Source organism: Spizellomyces punctatus (assembly GCF_000182565.1).
Source record: "Spizellomyces punctatus DAOM BR117 chromosome Unknown supercont1.14, whole genome shotgun sequence".
NCBI classification, from domain to species: Eukaryota; Fungi; Chytridiomycota; class Chytridiomycetes; order Spizellomycetales; family Spizellomycetaceae; genus Spizellomyces; species Spizellomyces punctatus.
The window spans coordinates 396,331-415,630 of NW_015971550.1; the positions used below are offsets into that span (position 1 = coordinate 396,331).

Consider the following 19,300-nt stretch of genomic DNA (forward strand, 5'->3'; position numbering starts at 1 on the left):
ATGATGCAGTGAAAAAGATGGTTCGCCGATTGGGCATACTCCCAGGTACTGTGAAAGGCGCACTCATGTCCCAAGCCCACAAAAGCCAACAGAGCTCAATAATATGCTACGTTTACGAAAAGCAAGAGCAAAGGTGTCTGTCACTCAGGGATCTCCTGCATGCTCGTCCACTATTTCTTCTATGCGCACAAGGTCCTCACGATTGGCAGTGTATTCGCCAAAGGCAGAAATAAAACTCTGGTATTTTACAGACATGCACAAAAATCTCAATACATATGGGGGATATTCAAATAATCAGCTTCTTCCACTTCACTCTCCTCCTCCTCCTCCTCCTCCTCGTCCTCGTAATCACCATCAACATCATCATGTTCATCTTGCTCGAAATCCCCATCCTCATCTGATGCTTCCTGAACGCGCACTTGAACACGACCCGCTTTCAAATCACCCTGCCACCCTTCGCAAACATGCAACAGCTCGCGGTCGCTCAATCCCAACCATTCGGCATTGGCAATCACCGACGCAAGGGCATTTTCATGTGATTCGAAAAACTCTCTGATTGCGCCTACATCTGCAGTGTACATCCACTGCAAAACTGCATGGAATGCTTCCGGGCTGGGAGGATGAATGAGGAGAGGTGTTGTGCTGATGGTTGCATAGGGTTGATATGGGTCTGACATGGCTTTGGCGGCTGTGGAGAGAAGGTCTCGTAGTCGTGGTGACATTGTTTTGAGAAATAGGGAATGAGCGGGGATAATGGCTATTGGCGCTGCTGCTTTGTCTTGATCAATTGGTGACGTTGTTTCCGGCGAGTAGATCCAAAGACAGCAATCCGCTAATTGCGTGTTGCCAAAATACCGCCAGCCAAAGCCTCGTAGTTTGTCAATGATGTACGTGTCGGGAATAGGAACCGCGGAATAACATGGAAGAGGACTGCTCACAATGGGGCGCCAAACGTACTGCTGCTGGCGGGCTAGTTGCTCGTGTGGGAGTGTTGTCGGCATCGGGAGGACTCCTTGCATATTTTCCATCAACTGTGGACTCTTGGCTTGCAGAGTACGAAAGGGTTCGCGTTGGTTTTTTTTAAAAGACTGTGGCTGCCCCAACAACAGTCAACCCAGCCAACCTTTTATAGATGCCCCCTGCATGGTTAGACGACATGCTTCCAATCTCAACCAACCTTTCACACAACAAGATAATAAGGAAAAACGCAAAGAAAAGATATCAAAAATGCCACGTTCTGAAGGAGCCGATCACACCGAATGCGTTGCAAATATGCGAAAATAGCTTGGGCTGTTTGTCATGAAGCCAGTCACATAACCGTTGCTCTCTTGATTTGAACGGGATTTCTTACTTTTGGACTTGTCGCCACACTTCTATATCCAAACGATCATGTATGGAAATGGAATGAAAGGGCATAATAGCAATTTTGGGACACTTGTTCGTTTCTTTATTTACGCGTTTGTTCTGCGCATCTCCCCCCTGCTTTGTTCTGTGTATGTAGCTGCGCGGAGGATTGCTTGGGCATTCCAAGGAACCCTTCAGTATTCTTCTGAATGATATCCTTGCATGCCTTTTAAAAAAGAGGCTGAGATTGGTTGTGTTTGTTTGGGCATTTTTTCGTCAGTCAATGTATCTAACCTTTTGCTGATCTAATCTGACGATGCCGTGAACGGGGAGCAGCCTACACAAAGACTATGTATAGTCACTTGTAACCTTTTAGTGTTGGCTAGGCCAAGTATTCACCTTGAGATTACTTTTGCACGGGGGATATCTAGTGCGATTTTCTATCAGATACTTTGCGCATGCACGTCAGACTTCAATGTGTTGGTGGTGATGGAAGGAGCCTTACGATTCGATAACTTTCTTTCAACAGTAGTCATTACTAGTAAAAGGCAATGTACAATGTAGCTAATCCCAAAGGTAGTGATGGATATGAAAACTTGGCGTGTTTTCATATCATTGGGAAGAGTATCTTTTATCAGATGTCGTCTGACTAGCTACCAAGGGGGGATTTCCTCAGCCCATTTCGTAACCGCATTCCGCTAATTAAGCCTCACGATCGCGCTGGACGCATGTGGCAGCTGTCAAAATGGGGCCGAACGCAAACATAAAAGAGCGGCCTCGGTGCGGCTCCCCTTTTGCCTTCCGTCACTCGTCTCTTCACTCGTCTTTCTTTCGATATGGCAGCACCTCGTTGCGGGGCACCTCGTTGCCTTTAGCAAATTGGTATTCGCGGGGGTCGATGATTTAGACCCACTTTCTTTACCGCCCATCTCTGAGGTCTTTTGGGGCGGGTTAGCGGCCGTAGTCGCTAATAACCTGGCCGTCTTTCGGCGACGGCTGTCGGGTGCACGTGCCCTCCACAGAATTATCGTCACTCGTCTTGCTCAAGAGTCTTTCATTCGATATGGCAGCGCCTCGTTGTGGGGCACCTCGTTGCCTTTAGCCTTCACAGAAGTCGACAGTTTAGACTCTACTGAGTTACGCGCCATCTCTGACAGCGTCTTTTGGGCCATAGTAACGGCGAAAAGTGGGCCAGATATCTCGGATGAGAGGCGAGCCTGCGACGACAGGCCCCCTTCGGATGACATCCTGAAGCTCGTTGATGTCCAGGAAGATAACGGCATTTTTCGGGCATGTACACCCGACAGCCGTCACGGAAAGTACCGCCAGGTTATTAGCGACGGCGTAGTAACGGCGAAAAGTGTATGAAAATGGATTTGCACCCTTAAGAATGAAAAAAAGTCAATCGCGGCAATGCATGAAAGGGACATGATACATAACTAACCTGTGGTGCTGGTGCTGGCGTGGGGTAAGCCCACCAACTTGAGCAAGGGATCGGTTCAGTGAGACCCCGATCCCCCCTATCAACCCGTCGGGAATGATGTTTGAATTGATCATATAAGTCAACCAAATAAATGGCCACTTTCGCCGAAAGTGGGCCAGACACCTGGGCCCTGATGCGAGCTTGCGACGACAGGCGCCCTCGAATGACATCCTGCAGTTCATTGATGTCTAGGAAAATGACGGCATTTTTCGGGCAGGTACACCCGACAGCCGTGGCCGAAAAGACGGCCAGGTTATTGGCGACTACAGCCGCTAGCCCGCCCCAAAAGACGTTGGCCGAGATGGGGGGTAATTCAGTGGAGTCGATATTGCCGACTGCCGCGAAATCTAGTCTGCTGAAGGCAATTGGTGCGCCGCATCGTGGTGCGGCCATATCGAAAGAACGACGAAACAAAAACGAAAGAAAGACGAATGACGAGACGAGTGACGAGACGAGTGACGGAAGGCAAAAGGGGAGCCGCACTGAGGCCGCTGTTAACTGAGGGTATCGTCGGTGTACATTGGGAAGTCGGGACCATCTGCCGGGGAGCCGATAACGGAGGGCATCGTCGGTGCACTGTTGACTTGATTACAGGGTTGCAGCGACGTTCTCGGTCCCTTAGGTACAAGTCTACGGCTTGATAATAATTGTAACTGTATTGTAATTGTTAATTTTTTCCTGTCTGTTGTGTATCGCTATAATATATTGGACTTGTCTTCTGAGCTCTCGTATATGTCATTTTGAGCATTTCCCTCATCTTCTTGCTAATGAGTAAACTTGTTTGGTGTTCAATCATGTCAGCAGGTCCTAGTTCGCTACCAGCAAGCAAATCTGCCAACGTACTGTATATCCACTTGGCTGTCCCATAGATGAATTCGATATAGGTCGCTTGTTGCTCAGTTCGATAAAATATCCCCTAGATTATGAACAAGGCCGCAAGCTGCCCCTATGTCTCTCTTAAACGTGTCGTAATGCGTTCTTCCCTCGTTTTCACACGATATTTGTCGAGTACTGTAACCAACACTGCAACGAAGATATCAACCATGCTGCTAACGTGACTGATACGTTCAATGCATTGCAATCTTGACGATTGACTTGAGGAGTATGTCACTTATTCAGGATGTATGTTCGAGACCCGACAATGGTTGAAATTGCAATGGCCAAAGTTTTTTATTCTATCTCATGCATTCTTGTAAGGCAAGCCCTGAAAGTGCTCAACTTTGAACTGAACCGCACATTGGTACGATTGCCTTGTTATGGCCTGTCCTCTATTGATAGATAAACACGGCAGAGGAAAAAGATCCGCACGTTAGCCAATGGGGTTTTTCGGACCTGGGACAAGTATTTTGTGCGAGATAGTGGGCCTAAAAGTGTGCACCTATCCATACGTTTGCTGGAAATATGACAACACAACGAAAAAACTTGAGCAGAAACTGATGCCGTCAATTCCGCAAAAGGGACCGGAAGTAGTCTTCTTTGCGGATGTACTAGAACCTCTTGTATGGTAGTGGTGCACATGACACCTTGGTAATTTAGAATTACAGAAGTATTTCACCTTTGCTAGAACACAGCCCAAGACTTGATAGAGGTGGACGCGAGAGCTTGCAAAAGTATTTTTTACAAGATTAAGGGACTGAAAGTATTCAGCTATCCATCTATTTGCTAGAAATATGTCGACACGACAAAAGAACAAGGCATCTTCAAATTGAACCGCATGTTCCCGTACGTTAAACAAGTACTTTAACTCTTGCAACTTTTTGCAGAGAGAGAAAAAAAGGATCCCAAGCGGCACTTAAGGGGTTCTTCCGGGGATCGAACCCGGGACCTCCTGCACCCGACGCAGGAATCATGCCGCTAGACCAAAGAACCCTATGAATTCCATACCAAATCATGCAGGAATCATGCCTCTCGACCAAAGAACCATCTTGATTTGCATGTAACCTACGCAGGAATCATGCCACTAGACCAAAGAACCCTATGAATTCCATACCAAATCATGCAGGAATCATGCCTCTCGACCAAAGAACCATCTTGATTTGCATGTAACCTACGCAGGAATCATGCCGCTAGACCAAAGAACCCTATGAATTCCATACCAAATCATGCAGGAATCATGCCTCTCGACCAAAGAACCATCTTGATTTGCATGTAACCTACGCAGGAATCATGCCGCTAGACCAAAGAACCCTATGAATTCCATACCAAATCATGCAGGAATCATGCCTCTCGACCAAAGAACCATCTTGATTTGCATGTAACCTACGCAGGAATCATGCCGCTAGACCAAAGAACCCTATGAATTCCATACCAAATCATGCAGGAATCATGCCTCTCGACCAAAGAACCATCTTGATTTGCATGTAACCTATGCAGGAATCATGCCCCTAGGTCAATGATGAAAGTGTACCATGCATATATTGTTGAATCGCATGTAAACTCCATACCTTTTGAAGGTCACATTAATGTGTTCTCAAACAAGAGAAACCTGGTTGAAGACTAAGGCTCGCGGTGGTAGGCCAGTTCAATGTGGGCTTCCTTGAAAGATATAAGATGCTGCTAGGAAAACTTTTGTCTACAGAAATCTTACTACAATACATATTCATAGAAGTTGTAGGGCGAATATGTTTTTACATGGTCTATAACTTTGATCACATAAGTAAACCCATTCGAGCAACTTTCATGGGCTATGCTCAACCGGAATCGTACCTCTTCTCAACGGTAATTACCTGGTCAGGATGAGGCTCGCGGACAGAATTCTTTTACTACAATACATGTTAATAAAAGTCGTAGGGCAAATATGTTTTTACATGGCTGGTAGTTTAGATCGTATAAGAAAACCCATTGGAGCGACTTTCATGTATACCATTACAACTCGTATCGAATATTTGATCGGACAAAGCATAGCAGGAACACTGCAATGCGTGCGTTAACCAGGTTTGATGTATGGCCTACTTGAATAGTTGAATGATGGCAACCACAACACACCACCTTCAAACCCGCTGCTATGCTTGTCCGATCAATTATTCGATACGAGTTGTATCTTAGGGGTAGGGATTGGAAAAGTCTTGTTGAGGGCTGCAAACCCCATTTCTCACTTCCGACAAACAGTTATAGTGCGAATGCTCCCTCAATAAAAAAACTCTATATGTAGTAATTACATCTGAGGGATTGCTCCCTGTAATTTCAAAACCAGCTCTTTCTGTCTGCTCCCTACTCCCTTCATTGTTTCTGCGTTCTGTCTTTATCCCTACTGCTAACGGCTATTCGACCACCATGTCAAACATCCAACAAGCGGAACCCGTTCTCACCCGCAGCCCACAGAAATAACACCGCTACTTGCCACCCAACGTCGACGTCGTTTCTCCCTCATAGATGCCCTCAATGTAGTGACAAGGCCGGCTGTGAATGTGTTCAAGCAAGACCGGCGGGCCCTCTCTCCAGAGAGAGCAGCCGAGGAAATAGCTGCGGCAGCTGAAGCCACTGCAGCGACGAGTGAGGTTGGTGCCCGAGAGCGTCGGTGACTGAGATCATAGAATATCTCGAATTTCTAGCGACAAAAATCGCCCATCCATTCGCACCAACCTCGCCGCCCACTTGGGGAGGGAGACTTGACATTGTAACAGTACAGCCCACAGAAATAACACCACTACTTGCCACCCAACATCGATGTCGTTTCTCCCTCATAGATGCCCTCAATGTAGTGACGAGGCCGGCTGTGAATGCGTTCAAGCAAGACCGGCAGGCCCTCTCTCCAGAGAGAGCAGCCGAGGAAATAGCTGCGGCAGCTGAAGCCACTGCAGCGACGAGTGAGGTTGGTGCCCGAGAGCATCAGCGACCGAGATCGTGGAATATCTCGAATTTCTAGCGACAAAAATCGCCCATCCATTCACACCAACCTCGCCGCCCACTTGGGGAGGGAGACTTGACATCGTCGGAAGAAGCCTGGAGCGTGCGTGAGTTCACAACAGCCCGGATTTTGGCAACGGAAATCAGAAACAGTTGAAGACACGTCCTCGTAACATATTGGTACTAAAATGAAGATGCCTGCGCACTACTACGCCATTCCTCCACCGCTCACGGCCATTCTCCCAACTACTCCTCCCCGACGGGGGAGGCCGCGCGCAGGCACAGACGTGACCACCGTCGTCGGTATCAGCACACCAACCACGGAGCGTTTCAGAGCTGCACCAATGCTGCGTCCTCCGGTTTGAGTGATGGCCACGGAAACAAGTCCACAAATGGAAACAGTCCAAGTGAGAGTTGGATGGGATCCCAACCTTGGCGGTTACTCTCCCATATCGTGTCCTCCGAGCAATTGGACGGTTCCTGTAAATATCCTTAGCGTAGGTGCGTTGATCGTTGAATAATTCACCCGCAAATCGCTGACCAGTCGTTGGAACCGCTCTCGCCTCCCCGACTAGGCGGTATCGTTTCCTCCGAGCAATTGGACGGTTCCTGTGAAGATCCTGAGCGCAGGTGCATTGATTCTTATAATTAACACGGAAATCGCTGACCATTCGTTGGAACCGCTCCGTTGTCGGTGTGGCGACTGTGGCAACACCTGCCACGGTGGTAACATCCGTGGCTGCGCGCGGCCCCCCCCCCCCCCCCCCCCCCGTCGGGGAGGAGTAGTTGGGAGAATGGCCGTGAGCGGTGGAGGAATGGCGTAGTAGTGCGCAGGCATCTTCACTTTAGTACCAGTATGTTATGTGTTGAACATGGAGAGGATATTTCGTGGAGATCGCCTCCATTCAAGAGTTGGGTCTCCCTTTTCCCTTGGTACGAAGCCCTGGACGCGTGTAGGAGCATTCAAGGACGTGACGCCGCTCTCGGGCACCTTCTTCCTCAGTCGGTGTTGACGTGGGGTAAAGCCATCAGCTCGCGCGAGAGAACGGTTGGCTGACGTTCCGATTCCGCCAGCCCACGCCGTCTGGCATCACATTTCGACCGAATGAGAAACGTCAAGACTGAACATCCGATTATCGCCATTTATCGCCATTTTGGCCGAAAGCGGGCCCGAACTTTCCGCACTGAGGCGGGCGACGAGAGGCTCGTGCGAATGACATCTTGCAGTTTGTTGATGTCAATAAAGACAACAGCGTTCGTCGGACAGGCGCAACCCATAGCGGCCGCGGAAAAAGAGCCTACATTGCTAGCTCTGCTACTTCTGGAGGAGGGGGGGGAGGGGGGCTGCACGACTCGCCTTAAATACCAGAATTTTGACAGCTTGGCCTCGTGTTGGCGGCGGGGAAACGGACGTTGCTGGAAGTGTGAAATTGAGTGACGTGAGCAGATTCCTAAGCCCCGCCGTGGCTTATTTCCCAACGACATTGAAGGCCTCTGGAACTGTTTTTGTTCTTGTTCACTGCGAGGGGATGTTAACGTTCAGCGATAGCAGATAAAAACATTCTTTCTTTTTTTTTGGTTTACAATAACTATGAGCTTGTTGCAAGTGAAGAACAAATAATGTAGCTGATATCTGACGCTATCTCCATATTTGGCATCTGTTACGGTATTCCTCTACACCCAATTAGCATGGTCTGTCATGAAAGATGATTCACGTAAATGACAGCTTATCCTAGTTGGCGTGTACACTCACTCCTTCACACCCAACTGGCGTGATCTATGTAGAACTTTAACTTTGAGCAGCGGGCTCTCCCATATCATACCCGCCACACTTTTGAGCTTGTCCTTGGCACTCAAGTCTTGTTGCAGGCTACCGAGTGATCGTTGGGCCTATTCCACATTCGTGTTTCGATCAGGTAAACAGGCCCACTTAGCCTTTGGAAAACTAATTGTCTTTGCAATACCTAAAGACATGCCAACCTATGACTGCATGTATCATGCACTAGAATACGAGGATCACATCAAAGAAACTTGGAACATCTCGCAGTTGTCACGTGGCTATTGGATTACGACTGCGTGTGAGACACGAGAACCTGCACACGAGAGCGGCATATCGCGACGTTTTACTTTTGCTCAATTAAGTTGTGAGTCCGCATGCCACAGTCGCCAAAGCGTAAACTATCGGAAGCCATTGACCTCAACGAAGATGGCAAGGAAATGGAGAAAGGGTCAAAGAAACAACCAGACAGACCGCGCCTGGTCAGCTTGCCGACTCTGAGGCTGGCCGAAGACGAAGACGATCCAGAGACCTCCAGTCACAATTGCCCGCTGTGCTTGAAACTACTTTATAAGCCTATAAGGACCTCTTGCTCCCACACATTCTGCCAAGCATGTCTGTCGCGCTATTTCACGACCATGTTTACCCCGCGAACCCAGCAGGATGGGACAGTGCTCAAGCCGTGTCCCATGTGTAGGCAATTACTGGAAAAATCAGTGACTGAGGACATTGATCAAAGTATGGAGATTTTCCTGCAAGAGCGATATGGAGATGAATATGTGGAGCGCGAAGAGGACGTTGCCCAGGAGGAAATGGAACGATTACAAAAGCAAGCGGTTTACAAGAAATTTTACGTGGGAAATACGCATAGGCTAGTTGCAGAAGATCAGGTCAGTCACCATTTGAGGATAGGTAGCCCCGTACATCTCTTTCTAACGTCTTGATGGTTACGATCAGTCGTCAAATTATCACAACTGGGGCTTTTTTCTTCGAATGGACACTCGCCAGGAAGAATCTCTTTACATTGATAACGTCGTGGTTCATCTCCATCGCACCTTCCACCCATCCACCATAACATTATGCGAGCCCCCTTTTGAGGTCGCACGTCGAGGATGGGGCATGTTCAACGTTCACGCGCGGGTTCATCTTAGGCCACCATACGTCCTTGGGCCATCATCACGATGCTTTGCCCCAAGTCGTGGAGACGGCACGTTTTTGGACTTTGTCTGGATGCTTGATTTTGAGGATGAGGGAAGTCTAGCAGAGATTGAAGTCGAGCTGGTGTTGGATTGGGATCGGCAGGTCACCAGTTTAAACGGTTCACCACGCAGAGGGGAACCAGAAAGTGCAGAAGACATTTACGAAGATGACAATTTACGACGATTGATGGTCATACCAATTGATTTTGCGCATGAAGATGATGATGACGACGATGAAGAAGAGTATATTCCCGGAGATGAGGAAGATTTTGAGGAGGAATACGATGAGGATTATAACAGTGATGATGAGGAGAATGCGCCATCGGCAAACCTTGAATTCGGATCAGAGATTGACGAGGAGCAGCACCGACATTTAGATGAGAGGCCCTAGGGCGAGGAGCAAGACATAATACGGATTTCTGTGTACTTATAATTTAGGAGATTTAGCATTAGGATACCCTTGTAAATATTTCGGTCGCAATTGTATTCAATTTCTTTGTCCATGCAAAAGCGCTTCAAAACGATCTTTGAAAACACTCGTTTGGAATCTGCAGTTTAAACGTTGGGCGCTGCGCCTCGTCCTTATATGGTCACATTACATCCAGTCGCCTGCGCCACGTCGTCGAAAAGCCTAACCAACATGAAACCGAAAGGCGAGGGCGACGACGATCACTAGTAAAGGAAGATCCATTTCACAAACGACACTTTTCCGCGCACGACACAACCGTTGGGTTTACATCTATTGCCGACGTCGTTCCAATTGCACTCTGTTGACTTTTGGTCAACGCTCCAATTCCCTCCCCCTCTGCGCATTTCTATCTCACGACGTATTGCCCCCTTCCTCGCGGGCATTCATTCTCCACGGGTAGGATCTCGGTCGTATATTGCTGTCGACATTGTACCTGGAAACTGAACGTGAGCGGTCGGTATTAGATCCTACATTAGCACACTCAACACCCTCTCCTGCACAAAACCGAATGATGGCATCAACTTCGACGAACGGCGTATGGTGAGCATTCGATCAGTTGCTATTTTTACAGTGGAAAAGGTTACTAGAGAACTGGGGCGGAGCGGCTGGCGAGATGGGTTGCGGTGGCAAGCAAAGGAACACGATGGGAAATTCAATGGACGAGTACATGGTGACTGATGCGTGTTTATCCCATACAACTAGGTCTCATGGACGCGGTACCAGCGGTTCAGCAGATGCGGAAACAAACGAACGAAAAAAAGTGTCGGATAGTAATGCGGTCACTTTGTCATCTCAGTCGGGGGCACCCGGATCGGTGCATCCATTGCGCTTTACTTGGGTGTTTTGGTACGAATCTGAAATGGGCAATCTTATTAGCGTGGAGTTCATTATTCACCCTGCGGCTTTCCATATAGGTTTATGCATAGAGAACCGGGGTCAAAAATTCAAGACTACAACAACGCGATCAAAAAAATTGCAACATTCTCAACGGTGAGAGGAAAACATTGTCGTAGATCGCATTGATGGTGTCAACAGAGGCTAATGATTGCATGTGTAAATCATAGGTGGAAGAGTTTTGGGGTGTATATAGTAGATTGAAGCGACCAATGGATCTTCATAATATTAGCGATTATCACCTGTTTAAACAAGGTATTCGACCGATTTGGGAGGTAAGATGGATGATTGGATGGATCGCTCAGCTTCGGCAATAGCTCCGGCAATAACTCATTTATCGTTTTGGATATCATATAGGATAATTTGAACGGAGGAAAATGGATCGTAAGGCTAAAGAAGGGGCTGGCGTCACGGTATTGGGAGAGCCTGGTTATGGCGATGATAGGGGATCAATTCGACGTCGGAGGAGAGATTTGCGGAGCAGTGATATCCATAAGGCATAGTGAAGATATCTTATCTCTATGGAATCAATCGGCCGATGACGGACGGGTGAATCTTCGTATAAGGTAATGCTAAAATATCGTACGAAATGGGAGTACATCCCCATAAATAACATTTTCAATATTTCAGAGATACCATGAAAAGAGTACTCAATTTGCCACCAAACTGCATAATGGAGTATAAGGCGCATAAGTCATCAGTAGCAGACAATTCGAGTTTCCGTAATACGGAGATGTTTCGGTGATGTATTTGCGTGAGGATGTACAATTATTGGCGTGAAAACCATAAATGGACCATTGAATTGTATGGTTGGATGCAAATCATATTTTGGTCTTGGATGCTTTCAAGGTTTCTTCACAACATTGACCTGCATGTGGATGGTTGCATTTTTTCCGTAGCCCTCGTTTATGGAGAGATGTGATTGTATGATTTTTGAGATCAGTCCAGACCTCATTTTCTAGTGGAAGCTAGTGCACTCTGAGCTTGTTGTGGTTCCTCGTTTTGTCACGAAACCACTAGCAGAATGGATAGACACATCAGACAACACAAGAGATGTTAGTACAGTGCTTCACAATATACATGAAAAACAACTTTCCGGCAGGTAACCATATCCAAATCGTGCTGCACTCGTAGCTTCCTCGTCAGTGTCGTCCATATAAGGTTATTGATGGTTAAACGTCTGGCTGTGAAGCGACGCGGTGCCGCGGTAACGCGCTCCGCCTGGCAAGGCACCTTCCAACGGAACAGACAGCATTTGGCCATCCCCTACCCAGACCCCACCTGATTGATTCCCTGTACTTGACTAAGGTAGTCTACTCTTCCATATCACACTCCTTGTAGTTTAATACTCAGTTTGACCCTATGGCGACTTATAAAGAGAGGCAGGTTGTTACCGACTATACACTATGAGAATCATTGTGGTTAAACGACATATTTGATAGGGTGAGCCTATTTGAACGCCTATTGGGTCTAGAGGCTCCTGCAGACTACGACTTTGAGCGATTCAGGCAGCTATGCTATCAAGGTTTGCTTATTTGTCTCTTAAGTCGAACCGTCAAGTCATTCCTATGCCCTGTCTAACGTTATCTCTTGGGTTCGTTAAAGGTATCCCCGACCATGCCGGTATCCGACCAAAATGCTGGAAGATTCTTCTCAACTACATGCCCTTTGATGAACGCTCACGATGGCCTGACATTCTGCGGTCGCAACGAACTCTATATTACACCTTTGTCAAGGAATTGATCAAAAATCCTAGCTTGGAGGAGCTGGAGAATGCAAAGAAGGGGCGGATAGATGATCATGTATGTACGATCAAGATTTCCACTACTTTGTGGAAGTACCAATGTCGTTGGTTACTGACGGAAGACCTGTTTAAAGCCCTTGAGCGACGCGTTGGATTCAAAGTGGCAGACGTACTTTGAGGAGCTCAGAGTGTTGGGTAGGAGATGATATTCTTACTGTATGGCCCGAACCAAGTTATTAACGTCACTGTCTGAATATCCCATAGAGCAAATTGACAAGGATGTCCGAAGAACATTACCCGACTTTGCCTTCTTCCAACTCCCGGTTCCCAAAACCCGATACTCTCCCCTTCATCGATCGGCAGAATCAATTGCACCAGACTCGGAAGTCCAAAAACCCTCCACAGACGCCGACTTGAAGCCCTTCTCTCCTATTCAATCCCGACGAGCTCTCTTTAAACGACTAGAGCATTTGTATGCTGATGATCAGTTTGGCGCGCGCAGCCACGCACATCAGATACCGACAAAAGCATCCGTATCACCGGGTAGTTCTAACTCACAGATAGAGAAGGACGGGGACAATTCGACTGAAGCTCCGTTTGAGATACCTGAAAAGGCTGAAGGGGATGAGGGGGACTTGCACTGGGAGGCTATTGAGCGCATTCTGTTTATTTATGCAAAGCTGAATCCCGGCATCGGGTATGTGCAAGGAATGAATGAGATTTTGGGACCGCTCTACTACGTTATGGCCAATGATACAGACGAGGAGTCAAGAGGTTAGTTTTCAAATCGCCTTTCATCTCATCATGCATTAGCTGACTCGTCATCTTGCTCATGCAGCTCATGCGGAAGCAGATTCGTTTTTCACATTCACAATACTCATGTCCGAATTTCGGGATCATTTCATCCGATCATTGGACAACGTCCAGCCAGGACCCCGCGGAATGAGCACTCGCTCCATCTCCATGACTTCAATTGGGTCAGATAAATCACCAGGAGGCGGGATGGTTCGTAAAGCTTCCATGGGCGAATTGGCAATGGAGCTAACGAGCGGAAATGGGATTGGGAATAGTATGGCGAGACTTATGAAACGGTTAAAGAGACGGGATATTGAACTGTGGAAAGATTTTGTAAGTTCTACCATTTAGTCTTTGATGTGGGGTTTCAATCTATTATGTCATAACCAAGCTTTATTCCATATAGCAAGTGAAAGGCATCCATGCGGCATTCTTTTCATTTCGATGGCTGACATGCCTCTTGACACAAGAGTTTGCCCTTCCTGATGTAATACAGCTCTGGGATTCAATCCTCGCGGATCTGGCGACTGATATTGCGGCGCCTTCCTCTCCGGGCAGTGCACAACCGGATGATTCACCAAGTCGAACACCGGAAGGATACCTACGGGAGGGACGATTTGACTTTTTGATTGATGTTTGTTGCGCTATGCTGATGTGCGTACATTTCCCGGGTGAATGGAGAAAGTGTCGGATACTTACTGTCCTTTCTTTTGCTATTAGATGTATCCGTGATGAGCTCCTTCAGGGATCGTTTGCGGATAATGTGCGAATGCTTCAGGTATGACGTTTAATTTACAAGCATCTTGGCGTCACACTAATGATGTATTCAAAGAACTATCCAATTTCCGACGTTGATATCGTCCTGCAAAAGGCATACGCGTTCCGTGAAGAACAGAAAGAAGCCGCGCAACCTCGAGGTCAAAAGTACCCCCCGGGAACGCACTTTACTAAGATTCTACACCGGACAGATGCGTTCAAGCGGGAGCAGGAAAAGGGGATTGCGTCGGCTGCTGGACCTGGTGCCAAACCGCCCAAAGTACTTTGGATGAACCTAATGACCAAACCAGAGCCCATGAGAAATCCGTTTGCCCAAAAGAATGCTAATACCTCCAGTCGGACACCGATAGTTGGATCTCCGCCTAGTACCGTAAAGCCAAACATCAAGCCAAGCCCAAATCAGCATGCCACGACAACCATGAAAAAAGCTCCACAGGCGCCCTCCCAGATCCATAAATCCGCGTCCCCACCTTCCACACGATCCCCTTCCGTACAGCCAGCAACGTCGATAGGCGCGGTAGGGGGGAGCTTAAAGGAAGGCTTCAGTGGTTTTTTCAACCGCGTCCGCAAAGGAAGCATCCTCACCAGCGAGGCAACCAACGGACCTCCGACCGCACCACAACCAGACAAGCCTGCTGAGACAACCACATCCGCGTCCCTTGTGAAAGGCTTGGGTTTCATGCGGGACAGAATTGCAGCCAGCACTGCAGCGGTCGGAAACGCAGTCACGAAACTTGGACAAACGGTCAAAACCCCGCCAGCAGTCACCCCAACCGCCGAGAATAAAAAGCAGCTTGAAGCCGCTCAGGAAGTCGTTTGGATACGACCGCCTTCGGAGGAGGATCTCCATGTTGATGATGATTATGGGGTTGTTGGGGCTGTTGAGGATGCTGTGAAAGTTCGTGGTGAGGAAATTGTCAGTGGATAAGCTAGTTTTGCGTATACCTCAAAATGATATTAGTGTGATGATGTGTAATGGCTTTCCTTGCAACCCCGGAAAATACAGATAATATTTTTTGAGAATGGTCCTAGATAGCAAGTTTGCGCTCCACATTTCATTATTGCTATTTGTCCTTGGGTGTTATGTTTACAAAGACGATTGATGCATGCTGCTTACTTTGGCTAGATCTTTGGTCAATGTATAGTTTGGGTGAACCCTTCAAAACTCCCACTGACCGACCCCGATCCAATATTGTGGAACAAAAACAGAAAATCAACAAGATTTGCATATCCAGCCAAGCGACAGTATGCATAGATAAAGCATAGTGGAAACTTTTAGAAAAGATCGTTGAAACTTGTACCTGGTTGGGCGGTGGGCACTGCTCTGGTTAGCCTTTGGGGGGGCCCTCGTGCTCTTCATTGTTCAAAGCAGGCTTATGCTTGAATACGTGAGCATGGAATAAATGGATCCTTTGTGGCATTAAAGCAAGATCAACAATATGATCGTATGACAAAGAATAACAAATGGCGGTTTGCAGATGTGATCTCAACATCATAGGTTTTCATATCACTCTCCTTTACAGAGTGCAGCATACAAAAAACTTTTAGAACCAAATCAAAATGTTCATTATCACTTCAGGGTTAAAACCCGCAAAACAGTATATATTTCTCGTCGAGCAGAAAAAAAGAGCGACGAAACCAAATAACAAAAGAGTGGAAGAACATATGTACAATTGAAGGAATGAGGGATTGGGGGGGCGGGGTGGGGGATAGAGTGGCGGGAGGACTGAAGGCTTCAGGCGTGCGTTGACAGGATATCTTCACTTTTCGGCGGGTGGTGCTCTGTGAACGCAAGGTATACAATGAGCTCTTTGTCTTTCAAAACAATAAACCTAATAGCAAAAGTGAAGAACAAAAACATACGTGAAAGAACCATCTGTGCAGTAGTAATCGAATTGCACACCTCCACGAATGTCAGGGTTCCAGGCCCAAACGGGAGCATTGAGCTGCATGTTGGTCAAAACCGTAATGACGAGAATACATACTGCCGCGCCAGAGTCCAGCGCAACGGCCAATACATAGTTATACTTTTTCCACCAATCGTTTGCGTGTCGGAACAGGTAATATTGGAAGATGAATGCGGCGATGAGCGGCATGATATAGTGGTTCTGTAGACCGCCTGCACCAGAAAAGTATGCAATGAGGGGAATGTTGATATACATCCACCGGCGAGAAGGGTGTATCTTGTTTCCAAGCCACGGGAGGATGGGAAGGAGAAGACCGATCAGGAAGCACCAGAGGAGGGGACCGTAAATGGCGCCGATACCAAAGAAACGTTGAGGACCAATGGCACCCCAAATGGCACCTGCAGAGTAGAAAGTACGGTAGGAGAGGGCTTGCCAGTCACCTTTACCAATTTCCATGCTGGACATGACAAAGAAGGTTGCGATAGTGGAAACGATGGCGCCAACAAATGTGCCGTAGAACTGGGCGGCTAGCATGGCACGGGGAGCGATTTTCATGTAGTGACCGAGTTTGAGGTCGCCAAGAAGAGACATGGCTTGGATGGCTGTGTTGGTGCCGAGGGATTTGAAGGCCATGACAGCGACTGTTCAGATGAGCACAGACGATTTAGGGCAAGGTCAAAAGTAAGTAAATGAAACGACCGCATCAGTACGTACCAGTCTTGCCTGGAATCATCAACCCGATCACAAACTCAGTCAAAACGTTCAAGAACATTTGAGTTCCCGTAATTGCCAGAATTACGCCAATAGGTAGAATCATGATACCCGCCAGTCCAATCGCAAGGAGAACAGCCCATATTGGCATTTCAAATGCTGAGAACTGGGCAACCAGGATCATTGCAATTGTCATAACGACGAGAATACCCAAGTAAACAATTTCCGGTACTTCGGGGTAAGCTTTCATGAGTTCGTTGTGAATATCGGTCTCTTGGCGGCCCGATCTGTTCATAATCTCTTTGATTTGTCGCCAGATGTCGCGACCGTACCAGAGGACAACGTGCGAAACGGTGGCAGCAACCGCCATGAAAGACGAGCCGTAATTGACTATTGCGTGCCAAAAATATGAAATAGGTTACAAAACGTGAACCAAATCCCGGAGAAGGACACAAGATGACGATACGTACGAGCAAATAGGGAGGTGATCCGCACAGGACCCAACTGCTGATATGCCGTCTCATCCAAATCAAACGTTGTCTTATTGTACAACTTGAGCGGGCTCACAATGTTTCCGGTATTATCGAACAGCGACACAGAGTTCAATACAGGCAAGGTCATATTGTCCTGATCCCGCGCTCCTGTCGTCAGCTGCTGGTCCATGCCAAAAGCATTTGAATAAAAGACGATGGGAGTTAAGACCCACGTCCACAACCAGTTGGAGCCAATATAATTGAGAGTGGCCCAGAAAGGGGCTGTAAGGAAACCTCCGCCAATGTAGGTCCAGTCAAAGGAGAGCGCACCAATACCGATACCTCCGCCGTTATCGCTGGATCCAAGAAACCGTGCCTTTTTGTTGGTGGTGATGAGACAGAGGACACTGACGGTTTGCAGAACGACCATAAGGTACTCGGGTAGCCATGTGTATGCAAAGGCACCCGCAAAGGCAACGAGGAAAAACGTGAACCGAGACATTCTCCACCTGCTGCTCTTTGACAGCCTCTTTTCCTTTTCGGACCCGTGGAAACTGACAAAAAGCGCGATAAGCGACAACGTAGAAGGCCACATCATTTGTTTGGGCCAGACAACGAAACGGCGCATGATGCCTGCCAGGCCAAACCCGATAAACTGGGATGCAAGAATCCAAGCAAATGATTCCCAAATGTTGATGGACTGGTTGCCCATGAAGAGTTCTGCCTTTTGAGTGACAACATTGTCAAGGCCGTAAGCCCCAGCGGCGCCGGCGCCAGCGATGATACTGATCAGAACGTGCTCTTTTTGGGAGAAGGGACCCGGATTGAGCGAGAAGGTCCATTTGTAGACCGTGACGGATTTATCAGGGAGTACTCTGGCAAGGAATTTTCCCATCGGGAAGGAAAGCAACTGTGCAAAAAATGTTTCAATCAGAATAAGGCCATCCCAACTGTCAAAATCATCTTGTTGAAAATACATACGGTTGCGACAGTGGATGTGACGCCAAAAGGATTGGTACGGAAGGCGAGAATAGAATTGGCCCCACCAAGGAGGACACACCAAAGCGTACCAAGTACCATTACGCGAAAACTAAGCGAAAAGCAAACCGTCCAGAATAAATATACGGAAATTCGAAATAAACAAATGTGTGAGAACGATACCTGAAAGTAGGTGCACTCGGATCATCTGTAGTAGGCACCACGGCATTGATGGCTTTATCAACATCATCCTGAGTTTGAAACAGTAATATTTAACAACTAAACCTTTCCGTAAAAACAAATCCGAGAAAACACTATCGCACCTCTTCGACAAAGACATCGTCTTCATAGTCTTTGTCGTATTTTTCCTTCTTGTCGAGGCCCGGCAAAACATCCTCTCTCAAAGATGGAGGAAAGAGAGTTTTGTCTTTTTCAAATTCCTTTGAGTCACGCATGCTGGTCATCGTTGCAGTAATTCAAAAAAAAAAACCAAATCGTTCAGAGTTCTCCCAGTAAAACCAAAGAAAACGAAATATATTCTAGACAATCATCGCCTGGGAACAATTCAGCCAGCGGAGGGAAAGAAAAGTTGGGCTGGTCTATATGCATAATTCCCCACACGAATGGAGGCCTTATCGTTGAGACCTGGTAGGTGACCTTTGGAGGCATCATACGGGGAGTCATTAGGCGATGTGGCGCAGGGACTTAGCTACGCGTTCGGTTTTCCCCCCGTAAGTTTGGTCCGAAACTGAGTTTGAAAGACATTTTTCATATGGAAGGTGAGCATTTTGGTGATGGAACTCTTCGAATAAAGAATGTCTGCAAGATGTTTATCTTTTTTTGAATGGTTTTGAAGACAGATTCAGAAGAGTTCGAAAGGGATCTCTCTGGTGTGGACTCTTT

At 47.4% G+C, this 19,300-nt stretch overlaps 5 protein-coding genes and 1 non-coding gene across 7 annotated transcripts; 3 read left to right on the top strand and 3 right to left on the bottom strand.

The window, feature by feature from the left end:
* Nucleotides 1-213: 213 nt before the first annotated feature.
* On the bottom strand, nt 214-1,385 carry SPPG_07109. Of its 2 annotated transcripts, XM_016755288.1 has the most exons (2): nt 1,352-1,385; nt 214-1,290 (listed from the first exon to the last, which is right to left on the bottom strand). In XM_016755288.1, the coding sequence occupies exon 2, from the start codon at nt 1,026-1,028 to the stop codon at nt 267-269; it is 762 nt and encodes a 253-aa protein (XP_016605680.1). In that variant the 5' UTR covers nt 1,029-1,290; nt 1,352-1,385; the 3' UTR covers nt 214-266. The 2 variants fall into 2 exon arrangements, with proteins under 2 accessions (XP_016605680.1, XP_016605681.1); XM_016755289.1 differs by having other exon boundaries at nt 214-1,385.
* A 3,239-nt stretch (nt 1,386-4,624) lies between these two features.
* On the bottom strand, nt 4,625-4,696 carry SPPG_10178. Its single transcript has one exon. It is a non-coding gene; the product is annotated as a tRNA-Pro (tRNA).
* Nucleotides 4,697-8,786: 4,090 nt separating this feature from the next.
* On the top strand, nt 8,787-10,184 carry SPPG_07111 (uncharacterized protein). The gene is made up of 2 exons (XM_016755290.1): nt 8,787-9,340; nt 9,408-10,184. The coding sequence occupies exons 1-2, from the start codon at nt 8,828-8,830 to the stop codon at nt 10,038-10,040; spliced, it is 1,146 nt and encodes a 381-aa protein (XP_016605682.1). The 5' UTR covers nt 8,787-8,827; the 3' UTR covers nt 10,041-10,184.
* Nucleotides 10,185-10,296: 112 nt separating this feature from the next.
* SPPG_09436 (uncharacterized protein) lies at nt 10,297-11,909 on the top strand. Its single transcript, XM_016757602.1, has 7 exons — nt 10,297-10,514; nt 10,583-10,658; nt 10,821-10,964; nt 11,033-11,108; nt 11,183-11,287; nt 11,370-11,578; nt 11,643-11,909. Exons 2-7 carry the CDS (start codon nt 10,627-10,629, stop codon nt 11,755-11,757), a joined length of 681 nt encoding a protein of 226 aa, XP_016605683.1. The 5' UTR covers nt 10,297-10,514; nt 10,583-10,626; the 3' UTR covers nt 11,758-11,909.
* Nucleotides 11,910-12,188: 279 nt separating this feature from the next.
* Nucleotides 12,189-15,376, top strand: SPPG_07112 (uncharacterized protein). Its single transcript, XM_016755291.1, has 9 exons — nt 12,189-12,394; nt 12,455-12,537; nt 12,618-12,814; nt 12,891-12,951; nt 13,021-13,530; nt 13,595-13,884; nt 13,958-14,205; nt 14,272-14,329; nt 14,384-15,376. The coding sequence occupies exons 1-9, from the start codon at nt 12,375-12,377 to the stop codon at nt 15,254-15,256; spliced, it is 2,340 nt and encodes a 779-aa protein (XP_016605684.1). The 5' UTR covers nt 12,189-12,374; the 3' UTR covers nt 15,257-15,376.
* A 712-nt stretch (nt 15,377-16,088) lies between these two features.
* On the bottom strand, nt 16,089-18,852 carry SPPG_07113 (OPT family small oligopeptide transporter; the record flags this gene model as incomplete). The annotated part of the gene is made up of 7 exons (XM_016755292.1): nt 16,089-16,110; nt 16,192-16,876; nt 16,950-17,336; nt 17,417-18,329; nt 18,401-18,509; nt 18,581-18,648; nt 18,721-18,852. 7 exons carry the CDS (start codon nt 18,850-18,852, stop codon nt 16,089-16,091), a joined length of 2,316 nt encoding a protein of 771 aa, XP_016605685.1.
* Between the last annotated feature and the right edge of the window lie 448 nt (nt 18,853-19,300).